This window comes from Somniosus microcephalus, chromosome 12, assembly GCF_052327205.1.
Source record: "Somniosus microcephalus isolate GS21.2 chromosome 12, FLI_Smic_1.0, whole genome shotgun sequence".
NCBI lineage: Eukaryota > Metazoa > Chordata > Chondrichthyes > Squaliformes > Somniosidae > Somniosus > Somniosus microcephalus.
The window spans coordinates 218,845,126-218,867,681 of record NC_140998.1 but is presented as its reverse complement, the minus strand read 5'-3'; the positions used below and the strand labels follow the sequence as shown (position 1 = coordinate 218,867,681).

The window sequence follows — 22,556 nt, the reverse complement described above, 5'->3', positions numbered from 1 at the left end:
TAATTCCCTTTATACCTTGGTTAGACCACACTTGGAGCGCTGTGCACAGTTCTGGTCTCCGTATACCTAGGTTAGACCACACTTGGAGCATTGTGCACAGTTCTGGTCTCCATTTACATTGGTTAGACCACACTTGGAGCACCGTGCACAGTTCTGGTCTCCATATACCTTGGATAGACCACACTTGGAGCACCGTGCACAGTTCCGGTGTGCGTATACCTTGGTTAGACCAAACTTGGAGCTCCGTGCACTGTTCTGGTCTCCATATACCTGGGTTAGACCACACTTGGAGCACCGTGCACAGTTCTGGTCTCCATATACGTTGGTTAGACCACACTTGGAGCACTGTGCACAGTTCTGGTCTCCATATACCTTGGTTAGACCACACTTGGAGCACTGTGCACAGTCCCGGTCTACATATACCTTGGTTAGACCACACTTGGAGCACTGTGCACAGTTCTGGTCTCCATATACCTTGGTTAGACCACACTTGGAGCATTGTGCACAGTTCTGGTCTCCATATACCTTGGTTAGGCCACACTTGGAGCACTGTGCACAGTTCTGGTCTCCATATACCTTGCTTAGACCACACTTGGAGCACTGTGCACAGTTCTGGTCTCCATATACCTTGGTTAGACCACACTTGGAGCACTGTGCACAGTTCTGGTCTCCATATACCTTGGTTAGACCACACTTGGAGCACTGTGCACAGTTCTGGTCTCCATAAACCTTGGTTAGACCACACTTGGAGCACTGTGCACAGTTCTGGTCTCCATATACATTGGTTAGACCACACTTGGAGCATTGTGCACAGTTCTGAACTCCGTATACCTTGGTTAGACCACACTTGGAGCACTGTGCTCAGTTCTGGTCTCCATATACCTTGGTTAGACCACACTTGGAGCGCTGTGCTCAGTTCTGGTCTCCGTATACATTAGTTAGACCAGACTTGGAGCACTGTGCACAGTTCTGGTCTCCGTATACCTTGGTTAGACCACACTTGGAGCACTGTGCACAGTTCTGGTCTCCATATACCTTGGTTAGACCACACTTGGAGCACTGTGCACAGTTCTGGTCTCCATATACATTGGTTAGACCACACTTGGAGCACTGTGCACAGGTCTGGTCTCCGTATACCTTGGTTAGAACACACTTGGAGCACTGTGCACAGTTCTGGTCTCCATATACCTTGGTTAGACCACACTTGGAGCACTGTACACATTTCTGGTCTCCGTATACCTTGGGTAGACAACACTTGGAGCACTGTACACAGTTCTGGTCTCCATATACCTTGGTTAGACCACACTCGGAGCACTGTGCAAAGTTCTGGTCGCCGTATACATTAGTTAGACCAGACTTGGAGCACTGTGCACAGTTTTGCTCTCCGTATACCTCGGTTTGAGCACACTTGGAGCACTGTGCTCAGTTCTGGTCTCCGTATACCTTGGTTAGACCACACTTGGAGCACTGTGCACAGTTGTTGTCTCCATATACATTGGTTAGACCACACTTGGAGCACTGTGCACAGTTCTGGTCTCCATATACCTTGGTTAGACCACACTTGGAGCACTGTGCACAGTTCTGGTCTCCATATACCTTGGTTTGACCACACTTGGAGCACTGTGCACAGTTCTGGTCTCCATGTACCTTGCTTAGACCACACTTGGAGCACTGTGCACAGTTCTGGTCTCCATATACCTTGGTTAGACTACACTTGGAGCACTGTGCACAGTTCTGGTCTCCATATACCTTGGTTAGACCACACTTGGAGCACTGTGCACAGTTCTGGTCTCCATATACCTTGGTTAGACCACACTTGGAGCACCGTGCACAGTTCTGGTCTTCATATACCTTGGTTAGACCACACTTGGAGCACTGTGCACAGTTCTGGTCTCCATATACCTGGATTAGACCACACTTGGTGCACTGTGCACAGTTCCGGTCTCCATATATTTTGGTTAGACTGCACTTGGAGCACTCTGCACAGTTCTGGCCTCCATATACCTTGGTTAGACCACACTTGGAGCACTGTACACAGTTCTGGTCTCCGTATACCTTGGTTAGACCACACTTGGAGCACTGTACACAGTTCTAGTGTCCATATACATTAGTTAGACCACACTTGGAGCACTGTGCTCAGTTCTGGTCTCCGTATACCTTGGTTAGACCACACTTGGAGCACTGTGCAGAGTTCTGGTCTCCATATACCTTGGTTAGACCACACTTGGAGCCCTGTGCACAGTTCTGGTCTCCGTATACCTTGGTTAGACCACACTTGGAGCACTGTGCACAGTTCTGGTCTCCATATACCTTGGTTAGACCACACTTGGAGCACTGTGCATAGTTCTGGTCTCCATATACATTGGTTAGACCACACTTGGAGCACTGTGCACACTTCTGGTCTCCGCATACCTTGGTTAGACCACACTTGGAGCACTGTGCACACTTCTGGTCTCCATATACCTTGGTTAGACCACACTTGGAGCACGGTGCACAGTTCTGGTCTTCGTATACCTTGGTTAGACCACAACTTGGAGCACTGTGCACAGTTCTTGTCTCCATATACCTTGGTTAGACCACACTTGGAGCACTGTGCACAGTTCTGGTCAACATATACATTGGTTAGACCACACTTGGAGCACTGTGCACAGTTCTGGTCTCCGTATACCTTGGTTAGACCACACTTGGAGCACTGTGCATAGTTCTGGTCTCCATATTCCTTGGTTAGGCCACACTTGGAGCACTGTGCTCAGTTCTGGTGTCCCTATACCTTAGTTAGGCCACATGTGGAGCTCCGTGCAGAGTTCTTGTCTCCATATTTCTCTGTTAGACTACACTTGGAGCACTGTGCACAGTTCTGATGTCCACATACCTTAGTTAGACCACACTTGGAGTGCTGTGTACAATTCTGGTCTCCGTATACCTTGGTTAGACCACACTTGGAGCACTGTGCACAGTTCTGGTCTCCGTATACTTTGGTTAGACCACACTTGGAGCACTGTGCACAGTTCTGGTCTCCGTATACCTTGGTTAGAGCACACTTGGAGCACTGTGTACAGTTCTGGTCTCCATATACCTTGGTTAGACCACACTTGGAGCACTGTGCTCAGTTCTGGTCTCCATATACCTTGGTTAGACCACACTTGGAGCACCGTGCACAGTTCTGGTCTTCATATACCTTGGTTAGACCACACTTGGAGCACTGTGCACAGTTCAGGTCTCCATATACCTTGGTTAGACCGCACCTGGAGCACTGTGCACAGTTCTGGTCTCCATATACCTTGGTTAGACCACACTTGGAGCACTGTGCACAGTTCAGGTCTCCATATACCTTGGTTAGACCACACTTGGAGCACTGTGCACAGTTCTGGTCTCCATATACCTTGGTTAGACCACACTTGGAGCACCGTGCACAGTTCTGGTCTCCATATACCTTGGTTAGACCACACTTGGAGCACCGTGCACAGTTCTGGTCTTCATATACCTTGGTTAGACCACACTTGGAGCACTGTGCACAGTTCTGGTCTCCATATACCTTGGTTAGACCACACTTGGAGCACCGTGCACAGTTCTGGTCTCCATATACCTTGGTTAGACCACACTTGGAGCACCGTGCACAGTTCTGGTCTTCATATACCTTGGTTAGACCACACTTGGAGCACTGTGCACAGTTCTGGTCTCCATATACCTGGATTAGACCACACTTGGTGCACTGTGCACAGTTCCGGTCTCCATATATTTTGGTTAGACTGCACTTGGAGCACTCTGCACAGTTCTGCCCTCCATATACCTTGGTTAGACCACACTTGGAGCACTGTACACAGTTCTGGTCTCCGTATACCTTGGTTAGACCACACTTGGAGCACTGTACACAGTTCTAGTGTCCATATACATTAGTTAGACCACACTTGGAGCACTGTGCTCAGTTCTGGTCTCCGTATACCTTGGTTAGACCACACTTGGAGCACTGTGCAGAGTTCTGGTCTCCATATACCTTGGTTAGACCACACTTGGAGCCCTGTGCACAGTTCTGGTCTCCGTATACCTTGGTTAGACCACACTTGGAGCACTGTGCACAGTTCTGGTCTCCATATACCTTGGTTAGACCACACTTGGAGCACTGTGCATAGTTCTGGTCTCCATATACATTGGTTAGACCACACTTGGAGCACTGTGCACACTTCTGGTCTCCGCATACCTTGGTTAGACCACACTTGGAGCACTGTGCACACTTCTGGTCTCCATATACCTTGGTTAGACCACACTTGGAGCACGGTGCACAGTTCTGGTCTTCGTATACCTTGGTTAGACCACAACTTGGAGCACTGTGCACAGTTCTTGTCTCCATATACCTTGGTTAGACCACACTTGGAGCACTGTGCACAGTTCTGGTCAACATATACATTGGTTAGACCACACTTGGAGCACTGTGCACAGTTCTGGTCTCCGTATACCTTGGTTAGACCACACTTGGAGCACTGTGCATAGTTCTGGTCTCCATATTCCTTGGTTAGGCCACACTTGGAGCACTGTGCTCAGTTCTGGTGTCCCTATACCTTAGTTAGGCCACATGTGGAGCTCCGTGCAGAGTTCTTGTCTCCATATTTCTCTGTTAGACTACACTTGGAGCACTGTGCACAGTTCTGATGTCCACATACCTTAGTTAGACCACACTTGGAGTGCTGTGTACAATTCTGGTCTCCGTATACCTTGGTTAGACCACACTTGGAGCACTGTGCACAGTTCTGGTCTCCGTATACTTTGGTTAGACCACACTTGGAGCACTGTGCACAGTTCTGGTCTCCGTATACCTTGGTTAGAGCACACTTGGAGCACTGTGTACAGTTCTGGTCTCCATATACCTTGGTTAGACCACACTTGGAGCACTGTGCTCAGTTCTGGTCTCCATATACCTTGGTTAGACCACACTTGGAGCACCGTGCACAGTTCTGGTCTTCATATACCTTGGTTAGACCACACTTGGAGCACTGTGCACAGTTCAGGTCTCCATATACCTTGGTTAGACCGCACCTGGAGCACTGTGCACAGTTCTGGTCTCCATATACCTTGGTTAGACCACACTTGGAGCACTGTGCACAGTTCAGGTCTCCATATACCTTGGTTAGACCACACTTGGAGCACTGTGCACAGTTCTGGTCTCCATATACCTTGGTTAGACCACACTTGGAGCACCGTGCACAGTTCTGGTCTCCATATACCTTGGTTAGACCACACTTGGAGCACCGTGCACAGTTCTGGTCTTCATATACCTTGGTTAGACCACACTTGGAGCACTGTGCACAGTTCTGGTCTCCATATACCTTGGTTAGACCACACTTGGAGCACCGTGCACAGTTCTGGTCTCCATATACCTTGGTTAGACCACACTTGGAGCACCGTGCACAGTTCTGGTCTTCATATACCTTGGTTAGACCACACTTGGAGCACTGTGCACAGTTCTGGTCTCCATATACCTGGATTAGACCACACTTGGTGCACTGTGCACAGTTCCGGTCTCCATATATTTTGGTTAGACTGCACTTGGAGCACTCTGCACAGTTCTGGCCTCCATATACCTTGGTTAGACCACACTTGGAGCACTGTACACAGTTCTGGTCTCCGTATACCTTGGTTAGACCACACTTGGAGCACTGTACACAGTTCTAGTGTCCATATACATTAGTTAGACCACACTTGGAGCACTGTGCTCAGTTCTGGTCTCCGTATACCTTGGTTAGACCACACTTGGAGCACTGTGCAGAGTTCTGGTCTCCATATACCTTGGTTAGACCACACTTGGAGCCCTGTGCACAGTTCTGGTCTCCGTATACCTTGGTTAGACCACACTTGGAGCACTGTGCTCAGTTCTGGTCTCCATATACCTTGGTTATACCACACTTGGACCACTGTGCTCAGTTCTGGTGTCCCTATACCTTGGTTAGGCCACATGTGGAGCTCCGTGCACAGTTCTTGTGTACATATATCTCAGTTGGACCACACTTGGAGCATTGTGTACGGTTCTGATGTCCATATACCTTGGTTAGACCGCACTTGGAGCACTGTGTACAGTTCTGGTCTCCGTATACCTTGGTTAGACTACACTTGGAGCACCGTGCACATTTCTGGTCTCCATATTATCAAAAGGATATAGAGGTATTGGAGAAGGTGCCAAAAAGATTTACAAGAATAATACCAGAACTGAGATCAGGAAAGACTGAACAGGCTGGGGCTCTTTTCTCTAGAAGAGAAGGGAGGGGGGTGACCTGATAAAGGTCTTTCAAGTTATGAAGGGGTTTGATAGGGTAGACGTAGAGAAGATGTTTCCATTTGTGGGGGAGACCAGAACTAGGGGCCATTGATATAAGATAGTCACTGATAAATCCAATTGGAAATTCAGGAGAAACCAGAGAGTGGTGAGAATGGGGAACTCGCTACCACAGTGAGAGGTCGAGGCGAAGAGCAGAGATACATTTAAGGTGAAGCTGGATAAACAGATGAGGGAGAAAGGAATAGAAGGATATGGTGATGGGGTGAGATGAAGAGGGGCAGGAGGAGGCTGGTGTTGATGGGGTGAGATGAAGAGGGGTGGGTGGAGGCTGGTGTTGATGGGGTGAGATGAAGAAGGGTGGGAGGAGGCTGGTGTTGATGGGGTGAGATGAAGAGGAGTGGGAGGTGGCTGGTGTGGATGGGGTGAGATGAAGAGGGGTGGGAGGAGGCTGGTGTTGATGGGGTGAGATGAAGAGGGGTGGGAGGAGGCTGGTGTGGACGGGGTGAGATGAAGAGGGGTGGGAGGAGGCTGGTGTGGACGGGGTGAGATGAAGAGGGCTGGGAGGAGGCTGGTGTTGATGGGGTGAGATGAAGAGGGGTGGGAGGAGGCTGGTGTTGATGGGGTGAGATGAAGAGGGGTAGGAGGAGGCTGGTGTTGATGGGGCGAGCTGAAGAGGGGTGGGAGGAGGCTGGTGTTGATGGGGTGAGATGAAGAGGGGTGGGAGGAGGCTGGTGTTGATGGGGTGAGATGAAGTGGGCTGGGAGGAGGCTTGTGTTGATGGGGTGAGATGAAGAGGGGTGGGACGAGGCTGGTGTTGATGGGGTGAGATGAAGAGGGGTGGGAGGAAGCTGGTGTTGATGGGGTGCGATGAAGAGGGGTGGGAGGAGGCTGGTGTTGATGGGGTGAGATGAAGAGGGGTGGGAGGAGGCTGGTGTTGATGGGGTGAGATGAAGAGGGGTGGGAGGAAGCTGGTGTTGATGGGGTGAGATGAAGAGGGGTGGGAGGAGGCTGGTGTTGATGGGGTGAGATGAAGAGGGGTGGGAGGAGGCTGGTGTGGGGCATAAACACCGGCATGGACCAGTTGGGCTGAATGGCCTGTTTTCTGTGCTGTTCACTCGATGTAACTTGCTGTTATTCTATGACCAGATGGGCCAAAGATCTGGAAGATGCCAGCTCATACGGTGAAGGAGGGAGATTCAGTCCCGGTGACCTGCACTGCGAAGAGCAATCCACTGTCCAACGTCACATGGTTTAGAAATAATCGCAGCGTCTCAACAACGGTTAACAGAAATCTGACTCTGCACCTTGTCAACATCACCAGCCAAGATTGTGGTCTTTATTATTGTCGTGCATGGAATGCCTATGGCCGAGCCACACGAAGTTTCAACATCACGGTCAACTGTGAGTATCCCACAGATGCCCCGGGATATGCAGGGGAGTGAGCTCAGGTTCTTCAACAATACTGTCCCTTGGATTTATTAGACAGTGTCTGAACCCACCTCTGTGTGCCTGGGAGCTTTACAATACTTATGTAGCAATAGTTCTTGTCCTGGTAAGGTTTCACATTGATCAAGAAGTGGAGGTAGGTTCCGAGGAGGAGAATGTTTTTCAACATCCAACCTCTCCCGGGGCAGGTACAGCACGGGGTTAGATACAGAGTAAAGCTCCCTCTACACTGTCCCATCAAACACTCCCAGGGCAGGTACAGCACGGGGTTAGATACAGAGTAAAGCTCCCTCTACACTGGCCCATCAAACACTCCCAGGGCAGGTACAGCACGGGTTAGATACAGAGTAAAGCTCCCTCTACACTGGCCATCAAACACTCCCAGGGCAGGTACAGCACGGGTTAGATACAGAGTAAAGCTCCCTCTACACTGTCCCATCAAACACTCCCGGGGCAGGTACAGCACGGGTTAGATAGAGAGTAAAGCTCCCTCTACACTGTCCCATCAAACACTCCCAGGGCAGGTACAGCACGGGGTTAGATACAGAGTAAAGCTCCCTCTACACTATCCCATCAAACACTCCCAGGGCAGGTACAGTCCGGGCTAGATACAGAGTAAAGCTCCCTCTACACTGTCCCATCCAACACTCCCAGGGCAGGTACAGCACGGGTTAGATACAGAGTAAAGCTCCCTCTACACTGTCCCATCAAACACTCCCAGGGCAGGTACAGCACGGGTTAGATACAGAGTAAAGCTCCCTCTACACTGTCCCATCAAATACTCCCAGGGCAGGTACAGCACGGGTTAGATACAGAGTAAAGCTCCCTCTACACTGTCCCATCAAACACTCCCAGGGCAGGTACAGCACGGGTTAGATACAGAGTAAAGCTCCCCCTACACTGTCCCCATCGTGAGATTGTTGAATGCGCTGTAGAAATGTAAGTCCTTTCTTTCACATAAAGGCTCTGAGAGTTTCGTGTTTTCTCGTCTCTCTCTCTCTCTCTCTTTCCCCCTTCCTCCTCTCCCCCCAACCCTCACCCATCACCACCCCACTCTCCTTCCCCTCCGGCAGACGGACCCAGGATCGAGGAGATGGACGGAACTGTCATCGCATTGGAAGGCGAATCACTGCGACGGGTCTGTCTCGTTGATAGTCAGCCAGAATCCAATGTCACCTGGTCCAAGGGAGATGAGGTCCTCAGCAACAGGACCGCCAGCCAATTAACCCTGGAGATCACCAGCATGCAGGGCACGGACTCCGGAGTGTACACCTGCACAGCTGAGAATCCCTATGGAGCCACCAACAGTTCCCTTTACATCAAAATGGAATGTAAGTCTTTGGTTGATCTGGGACCCATCTGCTCTCTCTCCAAAACAACCTGCTGTCATCTCTGACTCGGCCGCTGCCTCAGTCCATCCGCTGCTGAAACCCTCATCCCTACCTTTGTTACCTCCAGACTTAACTATTCCAATGCAATCCAACCTCCCCCTACAACCCTCCCTATCTCTGTAACCTCCTCCAGCCCCGTACAAAGCTCCCTATCTCTGTAGCCTCCTCCAGCCCCTACAACCCTCCCTATCTCTGTAACCTCCTCCAGCCCCCTACACCCCTCCCTATCTCTGTAACCTCCTCCAGCCCCTACAACCCTCGCTATCTCTGTAACCTCCTCCAGCCCCTACAACCCTCCCTATCTCTGTAACCTCCTCCAGCCCCCTACACCCCTCCCTATCTCTGTAACCTCCTCCAGCCCCTACAACCCTCCCTATCTCTGTAACCTCCTCCAGCCCCTACAACCCTGCCTATCTCTGTAACCTCCTCCAGCCCCTACAACCCTGCCTATCTCTGTAACCTCCTCCAGCCCCTACAACCCTCCCTATCTCTGTAACCTCCTCCAGCCCCTACAACCCTGCCTATCTCTGTAACCTCCTCCAGCCCCTACAACCCTGCCTATCTCTGTAACCTCCTCCAGCCCCTACAATCCTCCCTATCTCTGTAACCTCCTCCAGCCCCGACAACCCTCCCTATCTCTGTAACCTCCTCCAGCCCCTACAACCCTCCCTATCTCTGTAACCTCCTCCAGCCCCTACAACCCTGCCTATCTCTGTAACCTCCTCCAGCCCCGACAACCCTCCCTATCTCTGTAACCTCCTCCAGCCCCTACAACCCTCCCTATCTCTGTAACCTCCTCCAGTCCCTACAACCCTCCCTATCTCTGTAACCTCCTCCAGCCCCGACAACCCTCCCTATCTCTGTAACCTCCTCCAGCCCCGACAACCCTCCCTATCTCTGTAACCTCCTCCAACCCCTACAACCCTCCCTATCTCTAACCTCCTCCAGCCCCTACAACCCACCCTATCTCTGTAACCTCCTCCAGCCCCTACAACCCTCCCTATCTCTGTAAACTCCTCCAGCCCCTACAACCCTCCCTATCTCTGTAAACTCCTCCAGCCCCCTACAACCCTCCCTATCTCTGTAACCACCTCCAGCCCCTACAACCCTCCCTATCTCTGTAACCTCCTCCAGCCCCTACAACCCTCCCTATCTCTGTAACCTCCTCCAGCCCCTACAACCCTCCCTATCTCTGTAACCTCCTCCAGCCCCAACAACCCTCCCTATCTCTGTAACCTCCTCCAGCCCCTACAACCCTCCCTATCTCTGTAACCTCCTCCAGCCCCTACAACCCTCCCTATCTCAGTAACCTCCTCCAGCCGCTACAACCCTCCCTATCTCTGTAACCTCCTCCAGCCCCTACAACCCTCCCTATCTCTGTAACCTCCTCCAGCCCCTACAGCCCTCCCTATCTCAGTAACCTCCTCCAGCCGCTACAACCCTCCCTATCTCAGTAACCTCCTCCAGCCGCTACAACCCTCCCTATCTCTGTAACCTCCTCCAGCCCCTACAACCCTCCCTATCTCTGTAACCTCCTCCAGCCCCTACAACCCTCCCTATCTCTGTAAACTCCTCCAGCCCCTACAACCCTCCCTATCTCTGTAACCTCCTCCAGCCCCTACACCCCTCACTATCTCTGTAACCTCCACCAGCCCCTACACCCCTCCCTATCTCTGTAACCTCCTCCAGCCCCCTCCAACCCTCCCTATCTCTGTAACCTCCTCCAGCCCCCTACACCCCTCCCTATCTCTGTAACCTCCTCCAGCCCCCTACACCCCTCCCTATCTCTGTAACCTCCTCCAGCCCCCTACACCCCTCCCTATCTCTGTAACCTCCTCCAGCCCCCTACACCCCTCCCTATCTCTGTAACCTCCTCCAGCCCCCTACACCCCTCCCTATCTCTGTAACCTCCTCCAGCCCCCTACACCCCTCCCTATCTCTGTAACCTCCTCCAGCCCCCTCCAACCCTCCCTATCTCTGTAACCTCCTCCAGCCCCCTACACCCCTCCCTATCTCTGTAACCTCCTCCAGCCCCCTACACCCCTCCCTATCTCTGTAACCTCCTCCAGCCCCTACAACCCTCCCTATCTCTGTAACCTCCTCCAGCCCCTACAACCCTCCATATCTCTGTAACCTCCTCCAGCCCCCTACAACCCTCCCTATCTCTGTAACCTCCTCCAGCCCCTACAACCCTCCCTATCTCTGTAACCTCCTCCAGCCCCCTACAACCCTCCCTATCTCTGTAACCTCCTCCAGCCCCCTACACCCCTCCCTATCTCTGTAACCTCCTCCAGCCCCCTACACCCCTCCCTATCTCTGTAACCTCCTCCAGCCCCTACAACCCTCCCTATCTCTGTAACCTCCTCCAGCCCCTACAACCCTCCCTATCTTTGTAACCTCCTACCACCCTCCCAGATCTCTGCGCTCCTCCAATTCCGGCCTCTCGCGCATCCCCCGATTTCCATCGCTCCACCATTGGCGGCCGTGCCTTCAGCTGCCTGGGCCCCGAGCTCTGGAATTCCCTCCCTAAACCTCTCCGCCTCTCTCTCCTCCTTTAAGACGCTCCTTAAATCCGACCTCTTTGACCCAGCTTTTGGTCACCCGTCCTAATATCTCCTGTAGCTCACTGTCGACTTTTGTCTGATTTACGCGCCTGTGAAGCACCTTGGGACTATCTATGTCCCTCATAATTTTGTACACCTCAATCAGGTCCCCCCTCAGCCTTCTCTGCTCTAAGGAATACAACCCCAGCCTGTCCAGTCTCTCTTCATAGCTGAAGCGCTCCAGCCCAGGTAACATCCTGGTGAATCTCCTCTGCACCCTCTCCAATGCAATCACATCCTTCCTATAGTGTGGCGACCAGAACTGCACACAGTATTCCAGCTGTGGCCTAACTAGCGTTTTGTACAGCTCCGTCATAACCTCCCTGCTCTTATATTCTATGCCTCGGCTAATGAAAGCAAATATCCCATATGCCTTCTTAACCACCTTATCCTTTCCAAGGTGTTTTGCCCAGAACTGTACTCAGTACTCCAAATGTGGTTTAACCAGGGTTGTCCATAGCTGTAGCCTGTTGCTAAGGCTGTTCAAAAAAGCATCCAGGATCCTTGAGATTTCTGAATAGAGGCATAAAGTTAGGAAGTTATTGCTAAACCCTGTATGGTTGTCTGCCAGCTATGGAGTATTGTGTCCAATTCTGGGCACCACACACTTTAGCAAGGATGTCAAGGCCTTGGAGAGGAGATTGACCAGAATGGTACCAGTAAGACATCTTTACTCTTATACTCAAATCCTCTTGTAATAAAGGCCAACATACCAGTTGTTTTCCTAATTGCTTGCTGTACCTGCATGTTAACTTTCAGTAATTCGTGTACAAGGACACCCAGGTCCCTCTGAACACCAACATTTCCCAATCTCTCACCATTTAAAAAATACTCTGCTTTTCTAGTTTTCCTACCAAAGTGGATAACTTCACATTTCTCCTCATTATATTCCATTTGCTGTGTTCTTGCCCACTCACTTAGCCTGTCTACATCCTCCTTGAAGCCACCTTGCCTCCTCCTCACAACTTACATTCCCTCCCAGCTTCGTATCATCAGCAAACTTGGAGATAGAAACATAGAAACATAGAAGATAGGAGCAGGAGTAGGCCATTCGGCCCCTCGAGCCTGCTCCGCCATTTAATGAGATCATGGCTGATCATCCAAATTCAGTACCCTGTCCCTGCTTTCTCCCCATATCCCTTGATCCCTTTAGCCTTAAGAAATATATCCAACTCCTTCTTGAATATATTTAATGAATTGGCCTCAACTGCCTTCTGTGGTAGAGAATTCCACAGGTTCACCACTCTCTGGGTGAAGAAATTCCTCCTCATCTCTGTCCTAAATGGCTTACCCCTTATCCTTAGACTGTGACCCCTGGTTCTGGACTCCCTCGCGATCGGGAACATCCTTCCTGCATCTAGTCTGTCTAGTCCTGTTAGAATTTTATACGTTTCAATGAGTTCCCCTCTCATTCTTCTGAACTTCAGTGAATATAATCCTAATCGATTCAACCTCTCCTCATATGTCATTCCTGCCATCCCAGGTATCAGCCTGGTGAATCTTCGCTGCACTCCCTCCATGGCAAGAACATCCTTCCTCAGATAAGGCGACCAAAACTGCACACAGTACTCAAGGTGTGGTCTCACCAAGGCCCTGTACAACTGCAGCAAGACATCCCTGTTCCTGTACTCTAACCCTCTCGCTACGAAGGCCAACATACCATTTGCCTTCTTAACCGCCTGCTGCACCTGCATGCTTACCATCAGCGACTGGTGCACAAGGACACCCAGGTCTCGTTGCACTTCCCCTTCTCCCAATCTATTGCCATTCAGATAAAAATCTGTCTTCCTGTTTTTGCCACCGAAGTGGATAACCTCGCATTTTTATCCACATTAAACTGCATTTCTATATACTTTCACCTGGCTTAACTTTGAACTTTTGTCAAGTACATCAAATGGCAAAGAAATTAAACAGATACTTGTGCCTGTTTTCACGGAAATACTGGAGAACCAAGGGTCTAGCGAGAATGAGGAACTGAATGAAATTAGTAGTAGTAAAAAAAAAATAGTACTGGAGAAATTAATGGGACTGAAAACCAATAAATCCCCTGGACCTGATGGCCTACATCCTCGGGTTTTGAAAGAGGTGGCTATAGAGATAGTGGATGCATTGGTTGTCATTTTCCAAAATATCTTCCATGGCAAGAACATCCTTCCTCAGATAAGGTGACCAAATATATTACCAAAGTGGATAATTTCACATTTCTCCACATTATATTCCATTTGCCATGTTCTTGCCCACACACTTAGCGTGTCTGCATCCTCCTCACAACTTACATTCCCACCCAGCATTGTATCATCAGCAAACTTGGAGATATTACATTTGGTCCCTTCATCCGAATCATTGATGTAGATTGTGAATAGCTGAGGCCCAAGCACTGATCCTTGCGGGACCCCACTAGTTACAGCCTGCCAACCCCAAAATGACCCGTTTATTCCTACTCTCTGTTTTCTGTCCGTTAACCAATCCTCAGTCCATGCTGGTATATTACCCCCAATCCCATGACCCCTAATTTTGTTTAATAATCTCTTGTGTGGCACCTTATCGAAAGCCGTCTGAAAATCCAAATACACCACATCCACTGGTTCCCCCTTATCTATTCTGCTAGTTACAACCTCAAAAATCTCTAACTGATTTGTTTATTCCTACTCTCTGTTGTCTGTGATATCGTTCATTTGCAGATCCACCAAGGAATCTCTCCATCAGCTGGCCGGAACGCACGCCGGTCAATTCCTCCATTGAGACTGAGGAAGGCCTTTCGATATCTCTCCTCTGCTCTGTGGAGAGTGATCCAGCTTCTAACTTGACGTGGAAAGTCAACGGGAAGGTCAGGAACGCCAGCTTCGGCAGCAACGAGTTGTGGTTGCAATTTGAGAGCGTTACGTACCGGGAGGATGGAGAGCACCAATGCCTGGCGGAGAACCCGCACGGCCTGGGCAATGTGTCCGTGACAGTCACTTTAAAATGTGAGTACGGCCGACCTCCCTTGCCGAGGCTAGCGACGGAAGATATCTGGGTGGGCCTCGGTTGAACTGTTCAGCGTGGAGCTGAGCCTCAGAGACCGGGAATATCGAAGCTCGCAGGCGTGGGAACAGCAGTTAGGCCCATTCAGCCCCCTCGAGCCTGTTACACAGTAACAGGAGGAGGCCCATTCAGCCCCTCGAGCCTGTTACACCGGAACAGGAGGAGGCCCATTCAGCCCCTCGAGCCTGTTACATGGGAATAGGAGGAGGCCCATTCAGCCCCTCGAGCCTGTTACACTGGAACAGGAGGAGGCCCATTCAGCCCCTCGAGCCTGTTACACCGGAACAGGAGGAGGCCCATTCAGCCCCTCGAGACTGTTACACAGGAAAAGGAGGAGGCCCATTCAGCCCCTCGAGACTGTTACACAGGAACAGGAGGAGGCCCATTCAGCCCCTCGAGCCTGTTACATGGGAACAGGAGGAGGCCCATTCAGCCCCTCGAGTCTGTTACACAGGAACAGGAGGAGGCCCATTCAGCTCCTCGAGCCTGTTACACAGGAACAGGAGGAGGCCCATTCAGCCACTCGAGCCTGTTACACAGGAACAGGAGGAGGCCCATTCAGTCCCTTGAGCCTGTTACATGGGAACAGCAGGAGGCCCATTCAGCTCCTCGAGCCTGTTACACAGGAACAGGAGGAGGCCCATTCAGCCCCCTCATGGCTGTTACACAGGAACAGGAGGAGGCCCATTCAGCCCCTCGAGCCTGATACACAGGAACAGGAGGAGGCCCATTCAGCCCCTCGAGCCTGTTACACAGCAACAGAGGAGGCCCATTCAGCCCGCCGAGCCTGCTCCAACATCTGTACCTCAACTCTATCTATCCACCTCTGCTTCATATGCCTTGATGCTCTTACCCAACAAAAACCTATCGATCGCAGGCTTGAAAGCTCTAATTGACACCAGCAGCCACAGAATTTTGAGGGGGAGAGAGCCAGAATTCATCAAGCCCACAGCACAGAAACAGGCCATTCGGCCGCACTGCTCCGTGCCGGTGTTTATGCTCCACACCAGCCTCCTCCCACCCCTCTTCATCTCACCCCATCACCACTAGCCTCCTCCCACCCCTCTACATCTCACCCCATCAACACCAGCCTCCTCCCACCCCTCTTCATCTCACCCCGTCAACACCAGCCTCCTCCCACCCCTCTTCATCTCACCCCATCAACACCAGCCTCCTCCCACCCCTCTTCATCTCACCCCGTCAACACCAGCCTCCTCCCACCCCTCTTCATCTCACCCCATCAACACCAGCCTCCTCCCACCCCTCTTCATCTCCCCCATCAACACCAGCCTCCTCCCACCCCTCTTCATCTCCCCCATCAACACCAGCCTCCTCCCACCCTCTCTTCATCTCACCCCATCAACACCAGTCTCCTCCCACCCCTCTTCATCTCACCCCGTCCACACCAGCCTCCTCCCACCCCTCTTCATCTCACCCTGTCAACACCAGCCTCATTCCACCCCTCTTCATCTCACCCCATCAACACCAGCCTCCTCCCACCCCTCTTCATCGCTCCCCGTCAATGCCAGTCTCCTCCCACCCCTCTTCATCTCACCCCACCAACACCAGCCTCCTCCCACCCCTCTTTATATCCCCCCATCAACACCAGCCTCCTCCCACCCCTCTTCATCTCACCGCATCAACACCAGTCTCCTCCCACCCCTCTTCATCTCACCTCATCAACACCAGCCTCCTCCCACCCCTCTTCATCTCCCCCATCAACACCAGCCTCCTCCCACCCCTCTTCATCTCACCCCATCAACACCAGCCTCCTCCCACCCCTCTTCATCTCACCCCATCAACACCAGCCTCCCCCCACCCCTCTTCATCTCACCCCATCAACACCAGACTCCTCTCACCCCTCTTCATCTCACCCCATCAACACCAGTCTCCTCCCACCCCTCTTCATCTCACCCCATCAACACCAGCCTCCTCCCACCCCTCTTCATCTCCCCCCATCAACACCAGCCTCCTCCCACCCCTCTTCATCTCACCCATCAACACCAGCCTCCTCCCACCCCTCTTCATCTCACCCCATCAACACCAGTCTCCTCCCACCCCTCTTCATCTCACCCCATCAACACCAGCCTCCTCCCACCCCTCTTCATCTCCCCCCATCAACACCAGCCTCCTCCCACCCCTCTTCATCTCACCCATCAACACCAGCCTCCTCCCACCCCTCTTCATCTCCCCCCATCAACACCAGCCTCCTCCCACACCTCTTGATCTCACCCCTTCAACACTGGCCTCCTCCCACCCCTCTTCATCTCACCCCATCAACACCAGCCGCCTCCCACCCCTCTTCATCTCACCCCATCAACACCAGCCTCCTCCCACCCCTCTTCATCTCACTCCATCAACACCAGCCTCCTTCCACCCCTCCATCTCACCCCATCAACACCAGCCTCCTCCCACCCCTTTTCATCTCACCCCATCCACACGAGCCTCCTCCCACCCCTCTTCATCTCACCCCATCAACACCAGCCTCCTCCCACCCCTCTTCAACCTCGCATTTATCCAAGTTATACTGCATCTGCCATGCATCTCCCCAATCGCCCAACCTGTCCAAATCATACTGGAGTTTCTCGGCAGCCTCCTCACAGCACACACCCCTACCCATCACGGCGAAATATCATCCGAGTTGGGATTACCACTCTGTCGGTCCCGGGGTCTGTTTGGGACAGACAACCCGGATTTCTTGTTGTTCTTCCCGCGGTTGTGTTTTATTTGTAGGGGTGGTGGGGGGTGGGGAAGGAAGTTTAGAACTTTCAATTCCCCCATGTGTATTATTCCGTTTTCACATTCCTGCACATGATAACATGGGCATCCCTTCGAACCCCTACACGGCCTTCACCCCGTGTCCACGAACCATTGGTAGGGACCCCTGTCATCCATTCCATACCTGTTCCAGGATCTCAGACCCAGCACTAAGCTCATGGTCTACAGAGCAGCAGTGATACCCGCCCTGCTGTATGCCTCAGAGACATGGACCATGTACAGCAGGCACCTCAAAGCACTGGAGAGGTTCCACCAACGCTGCCTCCGCAAGATCCTGCAAATCCATTGGCAGGATAGGCGCACCAACGTCAGTGTTCTCGCTCAGGCCAACATCCCCAGCATCGAAGCTTTGACCACGCTCGATCAGCTCCGATGGACGGATAACATTGCCCACATGCCCGATACGAGACGCTCTTCTCGGAGCTCCGGCAGGGCAAGAGAGCCCCAGGTGGGCAGAGGAAACGCTTCAAGGACACCCTCAAAGCCTCCTTGAAAATGTTTGCAGATGACACAAAGCTGGGTGGGCGTGTGTGCTGTGAGGAGGATGCCGAGAAACTCCAGTATGATTTGGACAGGTTGGGTGATTGGGCAGACGCATGGCAGATGCAGTATAATGTGGATAAATGCGAGGTTATCCACTTTGGTGGCAAAAACAGGAAGGCTAACAGGCATTTGCCCAATCGGTGACGGCAGAGTGTCATAAATCTCATCATCAAGAAACTACTTATGAAATAACACTGGACTGCCAGCTGGCGGCGCCATCCAAGGAGTATAAATACTCAGGCGTTGGCCCCAGCTTTCCAGGGACATTTTGTAAAGACAAGGAACGAGTGAAGTACAACTAGGCCTCCATGTTCTGAAACAAGTTGATTAAAGCCTTGCTTTATGCTCATACCAAATGCGTAGAGAGTTTTATTATGTCACAGAGGTTGCGTCGGTTTTTGGCACAGCGATGACGGCGAGGGCCGAGTCCCCGGGCCATCGCTGTCTCCTCTGGCTCCAACTCCTGCGTTCTTCCTTTCAGATTCTCCCAGGGAGACCGTGGTGCAGCTCAGCGGAGACGGACACGGAGTAAAAGAGGGAGACAACGTCACGTTGACCTGCAGCAGCAAGAGCAACCCGCCGCCGGCCAATTACAGCTGGTTCAGGGTCGACGGGAGCGAGACGATTAAGTTCATCGCAGACACCGAGTCCTTGAACCTGGGTCTGGTAACGCGGAAGCAGGATGCCGGGTTCTACTGTACAGCGGAGAACATGCTTGGCTCTAGCAACTCCACCCTGTTCAACATCAGTGTGGAGTGTAAGTGTCTTACGTTTCAAGAACAGTTTGTCTTTGTGCAGCTCCTTTAACAAAATAAAACGTCCGAAGCTTCTTCACGGGAGTGATAATCAATCAAAATTTGACCCCGAGCCACATCAAGAGATATTAGGACAGGTGACCAAAAGCTTGGTCAAAGAGGTCAGTTTTAAGGAGAGTCTTAAAGGAGGAGAGAGAGGCGGAGAGGTTTAGGGAGGGAATTCCAGAGCTCGGGGCAAGACGGCTGAAGGCACGGCCGCCAATGGTGGAGCGATGGAAATCGGGGGATGCTCGAGAGGCCGGAATTGGAGGAGCGCAGAGATCTGGGAGGGTTTTAGGGGCTGGAGGAGGTTACAGAGATAGGGAGGGTTGTAGGGGCTGGAGGAGGTTACAGGGATAGGGAGGGTTGTAGGGGCTGGAGGAGGTTACAGAGATAGGGAGGGTTGTAGGGGCTGGAGGAGGTTACAGAGATAGGGAGGGTTGTAGGGGCTGGAGGAGGTTATAGAGATAGGGAGGGATGTAGGGGCTAGAGGACGTTACAGAGATAGGGAGGGTTGTAGGGGGCTGGAGGAGGTTACAGAGAGAGGGAGGTTTGTAGCGCTGGAGTAGGTTACAGAGATAGGGAGTGTTGTAGGGGCTGGAGGAGGTTGCAGAGATAGGGAGGTTTGTAGCGCTGGAGTAGGTTACAGAGATAGGGAGTGTTGTAGGGGCTGGAGGAGGTTACAGAGATAGGGAGGGTTGTAGGGGCTGGAGGAGGTTACAGAGATAGGGAGGGTTGTAGGGGCTGGAGGAGGTTACAGAGATAGGGAGGGTTGTAGGGGCTGGAGGAGATTACAGAGATAGGGCGGGTTGTTGGGGCTGGAGGAAGTTACAGAGAGAGATGGGTTGTAGGGGCTGGAGGAGGTTACAGAGATAGGGAGGGTTGTAGGGGCTGGAGGAGGTTACAGAGATAGGGAGGGCTGTAGGGGCTGGAGGAGGTTACAGAGATAGGGAGGGTTGTAGGGGCTGGAGGAGGTTAGAGAGATAGGGAGGGGTGTAGGGGGCTGGAGGAGGTTACAGAGATAGGGAGGGTTGATGGGGCTGGAGGAGGTTACAGAGATAGGGAGGGTTGTAGGGGCTGGAGAAGATTACAGAGGTAGGGAGGGTTGTAGGGGGCTGGGGGAGGTTACAGAGATAGGGAGGGTTGTAGGGGCTGGAGGAGGTTACAGAGATAGGGAGAGTTGTAGGGGCTGGAGGAGGTTACAGAGATAGGGAGGGTTGTAGGGGCTGGAGGAGGTTACAGAGATAGCGAGTGTTGTAGGGGCTGGAGTAGGTTACAGAGATAGGGAGTGTTGTAGGGGCTGGAGGAGGTTATAGAGATAGGGAGGGATGTAGGGGCTAGAGGAGGTTACAGAGATAGGGAGGGTTGTAGGGGGCTGGAGGAGGTTACAGAGAGAGGGAGGTTTGTAGCGCTGGAGTAGGTTACAGAGATAGGGAGTGTTGTAGGGGCTGGAGGAGGTTGCAGAGATAGGGAGGTTTGTAGCGCTGGAGTAGGTTACAGAGATAGGGAGTGTTGTAGGGGCTGGAGGAGGTTACAGAGATAGGGAGGGTTGTAGGGGCTGGAGGAGGTTACAGAGATAGGGAGGGTTGTAGGGGCTGGAGGAGGTTACAGAGATAGGGAGGGTTGTAGGTGCTGGAGGAGATTACAGAGATAGGGCGGGTTGTTGGGGCTGGAGGAAGTTACAGAGAGAGATGGGTTGTAGGGGCCGGAGGAGGTTACAGAGATAGGGAGGGTTGTAGGGGCTGGAGGAGGTTACAGAGATAGGGAGGGCTGTAGGGGCTGGAGGAGGTTACAGAGATAGGGAGGGTTGTAGGGGCTGGAGGAGGTTAGAGAGATAGGGAGGGGTGTAGGGGGCTGGAGGAGGTTACAGAGATAGGGAGGGTTGATGGGGCTGGAGGAGGTTACAGAGATAGGGAGGGTTGTAGGGGCTGGAGAAGATTACAGAGGTAGGGAGGGTTGTAGGGGGCTGGGGGAGGTTACAGAGATAGGGAGGGTTGTAGGGGCTGGAGGAGGTTACAGAGATAGGGAGAGTTGTAGGGGCTGGAGGAGGTTACAGAGATAGGGAGGGTTGTAGGGGCTGGAGGAGGTTACAGAGATAGCGAGGGTTGTAGGGGCTGGAAGAGGTTACAGAGATAGGGAGGGTTGTAGGGGCTGGAAGAGGTTACAGAGAAAGGGAGGGGGCGAATAGGCCATGGAGGGAATTGAAAGCAAGAATGAGAATTTTAAAATCGAGGCGTTGCCGTTCCGGGAGCCAATGAAGGTCAGCAAGCAACAGTGGGTGATGGGTGAATGGGACTTGGTGTGTGTATGGGAGAGCAGTGACTTGGATGAGCTCAGGATTATGGAGGGTGGAAGATTCTTGGATGTGGTTTGGCTGGCGAGGCTGGCATTTATTGCCAATCCCTGGTCGGCCCTTGAGAAGGTGGTGGTTAAACGACTTCTTGAACCGCTGCAGTCCGTGTCGTGAAGGTGCTCCCACATCGGACAGTGTAGAGGGAGCTTTACTCTGTGTCTAACCCGTGGTGTACCTGCCCTGGGAGTGTTTGATGGGACAGTGTAGAGGGAGCTTTACTCTGTGTCTAACCCGTGGTGTACCTGCCCTGGGAGTGTTTGATGGGACAGTGCAGAGGGAGCTTTACTCTGTGTCTAACCCGTGGTGTACCTGCCCTGGGAGTGTTTGATGGGACAGTGTAGAGGGAGCTTTACTCTGTATCTAACTCGTGCTGTACCTGCCCTGGGAGTGTTTGATGGGACAGTGTAGAGGGAGCTTTACTCTGTATCTAACCCGTGCTGTACCTGCCCCGGGAGTGTTTGATGGGACAGTGCAGAGGGAGCTTTACTCTGTATCTAACCCGTGCTGTACCTGCCCTGGGAGTGTTTGATGGGACAGTGCAGAGGGAGCTTTACTCTGTCTCTAACCCGTGCTGTACCTGCCCTGGGATTGTTTGATGGGACAGTGTAGAGGGAGCTTTACTCTGTATCTAACCCGTGCTGTACCTGCCCTGGGAGTGTTTGATGGGACAGTGTAGAGGGAGCTTTACTCTGTATCTAACCCGTGCTGTACCTGCCCTGGGAGTGTTTGATGGGACAGTGTAGAGGGAGCTTTACTCTGTATCTAACCCGTGCTGTACCTGTCCTGGGAGTGCTTGATGGGCCAGTGTAGAGGGAGCTTTACTCTGTATCTAGCCCGTGCTGTACCTGCTCTGGGAGTGTTTGATTGGACAGTGTAGAGGGATCTTTACTCTGTATCTAACCCGTGCTGTACCTGCTCTGGGAGTGTTTGATTGGACAGTGTAGAGGGAGCTTTACTCTGTATCTAACCCGTGCTGTACCTGCCCTGGGAGTGTTTGATGGGACAGTTTAGAGGGTGCTTTTCTCTGTATCTAACCCGTGCTGTACCTTTCCTGGGAGTGTTTGATGGGGCAGTGTAGAGGGAGCTTTACTCTGTATCTAACCCGTGCTGTACCTGCTCTGGGAGTGTTTGATTGGATAGTGTAGAGGGAGCTTTACTCTGTATCGAACCCATGCTGTACCTGCCCTGTGCGTGTTTGATGGGACAGTGTAGAGGGAGATTTACTCTGTATCTAACCCCGTATACCTGCCCTGGGAGTGTTTGATGGGACAGTGTAGAGGGAGCTTTACTCTGTATCTAACTCGTGCTGTACCTGCCCTGGGAGTGTTTGATGGGACAGTGTAGAGGGAGCTTTAC

At 52.2% G+C, this 22,556-nt stretch overlaps 1 protein-coding gene across 2 annotated transcripts in view; it reads left to right on the top strand.

The window, feature by feature from the left end:
- Nucleotides 1-22,556, top strand: part of LOC147110133 (Schwann cell myelin protein-like) — a 129,064-nt gene that overhangs the window by 19,444 nt on the left and 87,064 nt on the right. For both annotated transcript variants that reach the window (XM_086004066.1, XM_086004065.1), the window contains exons 5-8: nucleotides 7,415-7,669; nucleotides 8,788-9,045; nucleotides 14,390-14,674; nucleotides 18,535-18,810. In XM_086004066.1, coding sequence (XP_085860192.1) covers nucleotides 7,415-7,669; nucleotides 8,788-9,045; nucleotides 14,390-14,674; nucleotides 18,535-18,810 — 1,074 coding nt within the window. The remainder of the gene's footprint in view (nucleotides 1-7,414; nucleotides 7,670-8,787; nucleotides 9,046-14,389; nucleotides 14,675-18,534; nucleotides 18,811-22,556) is intronic.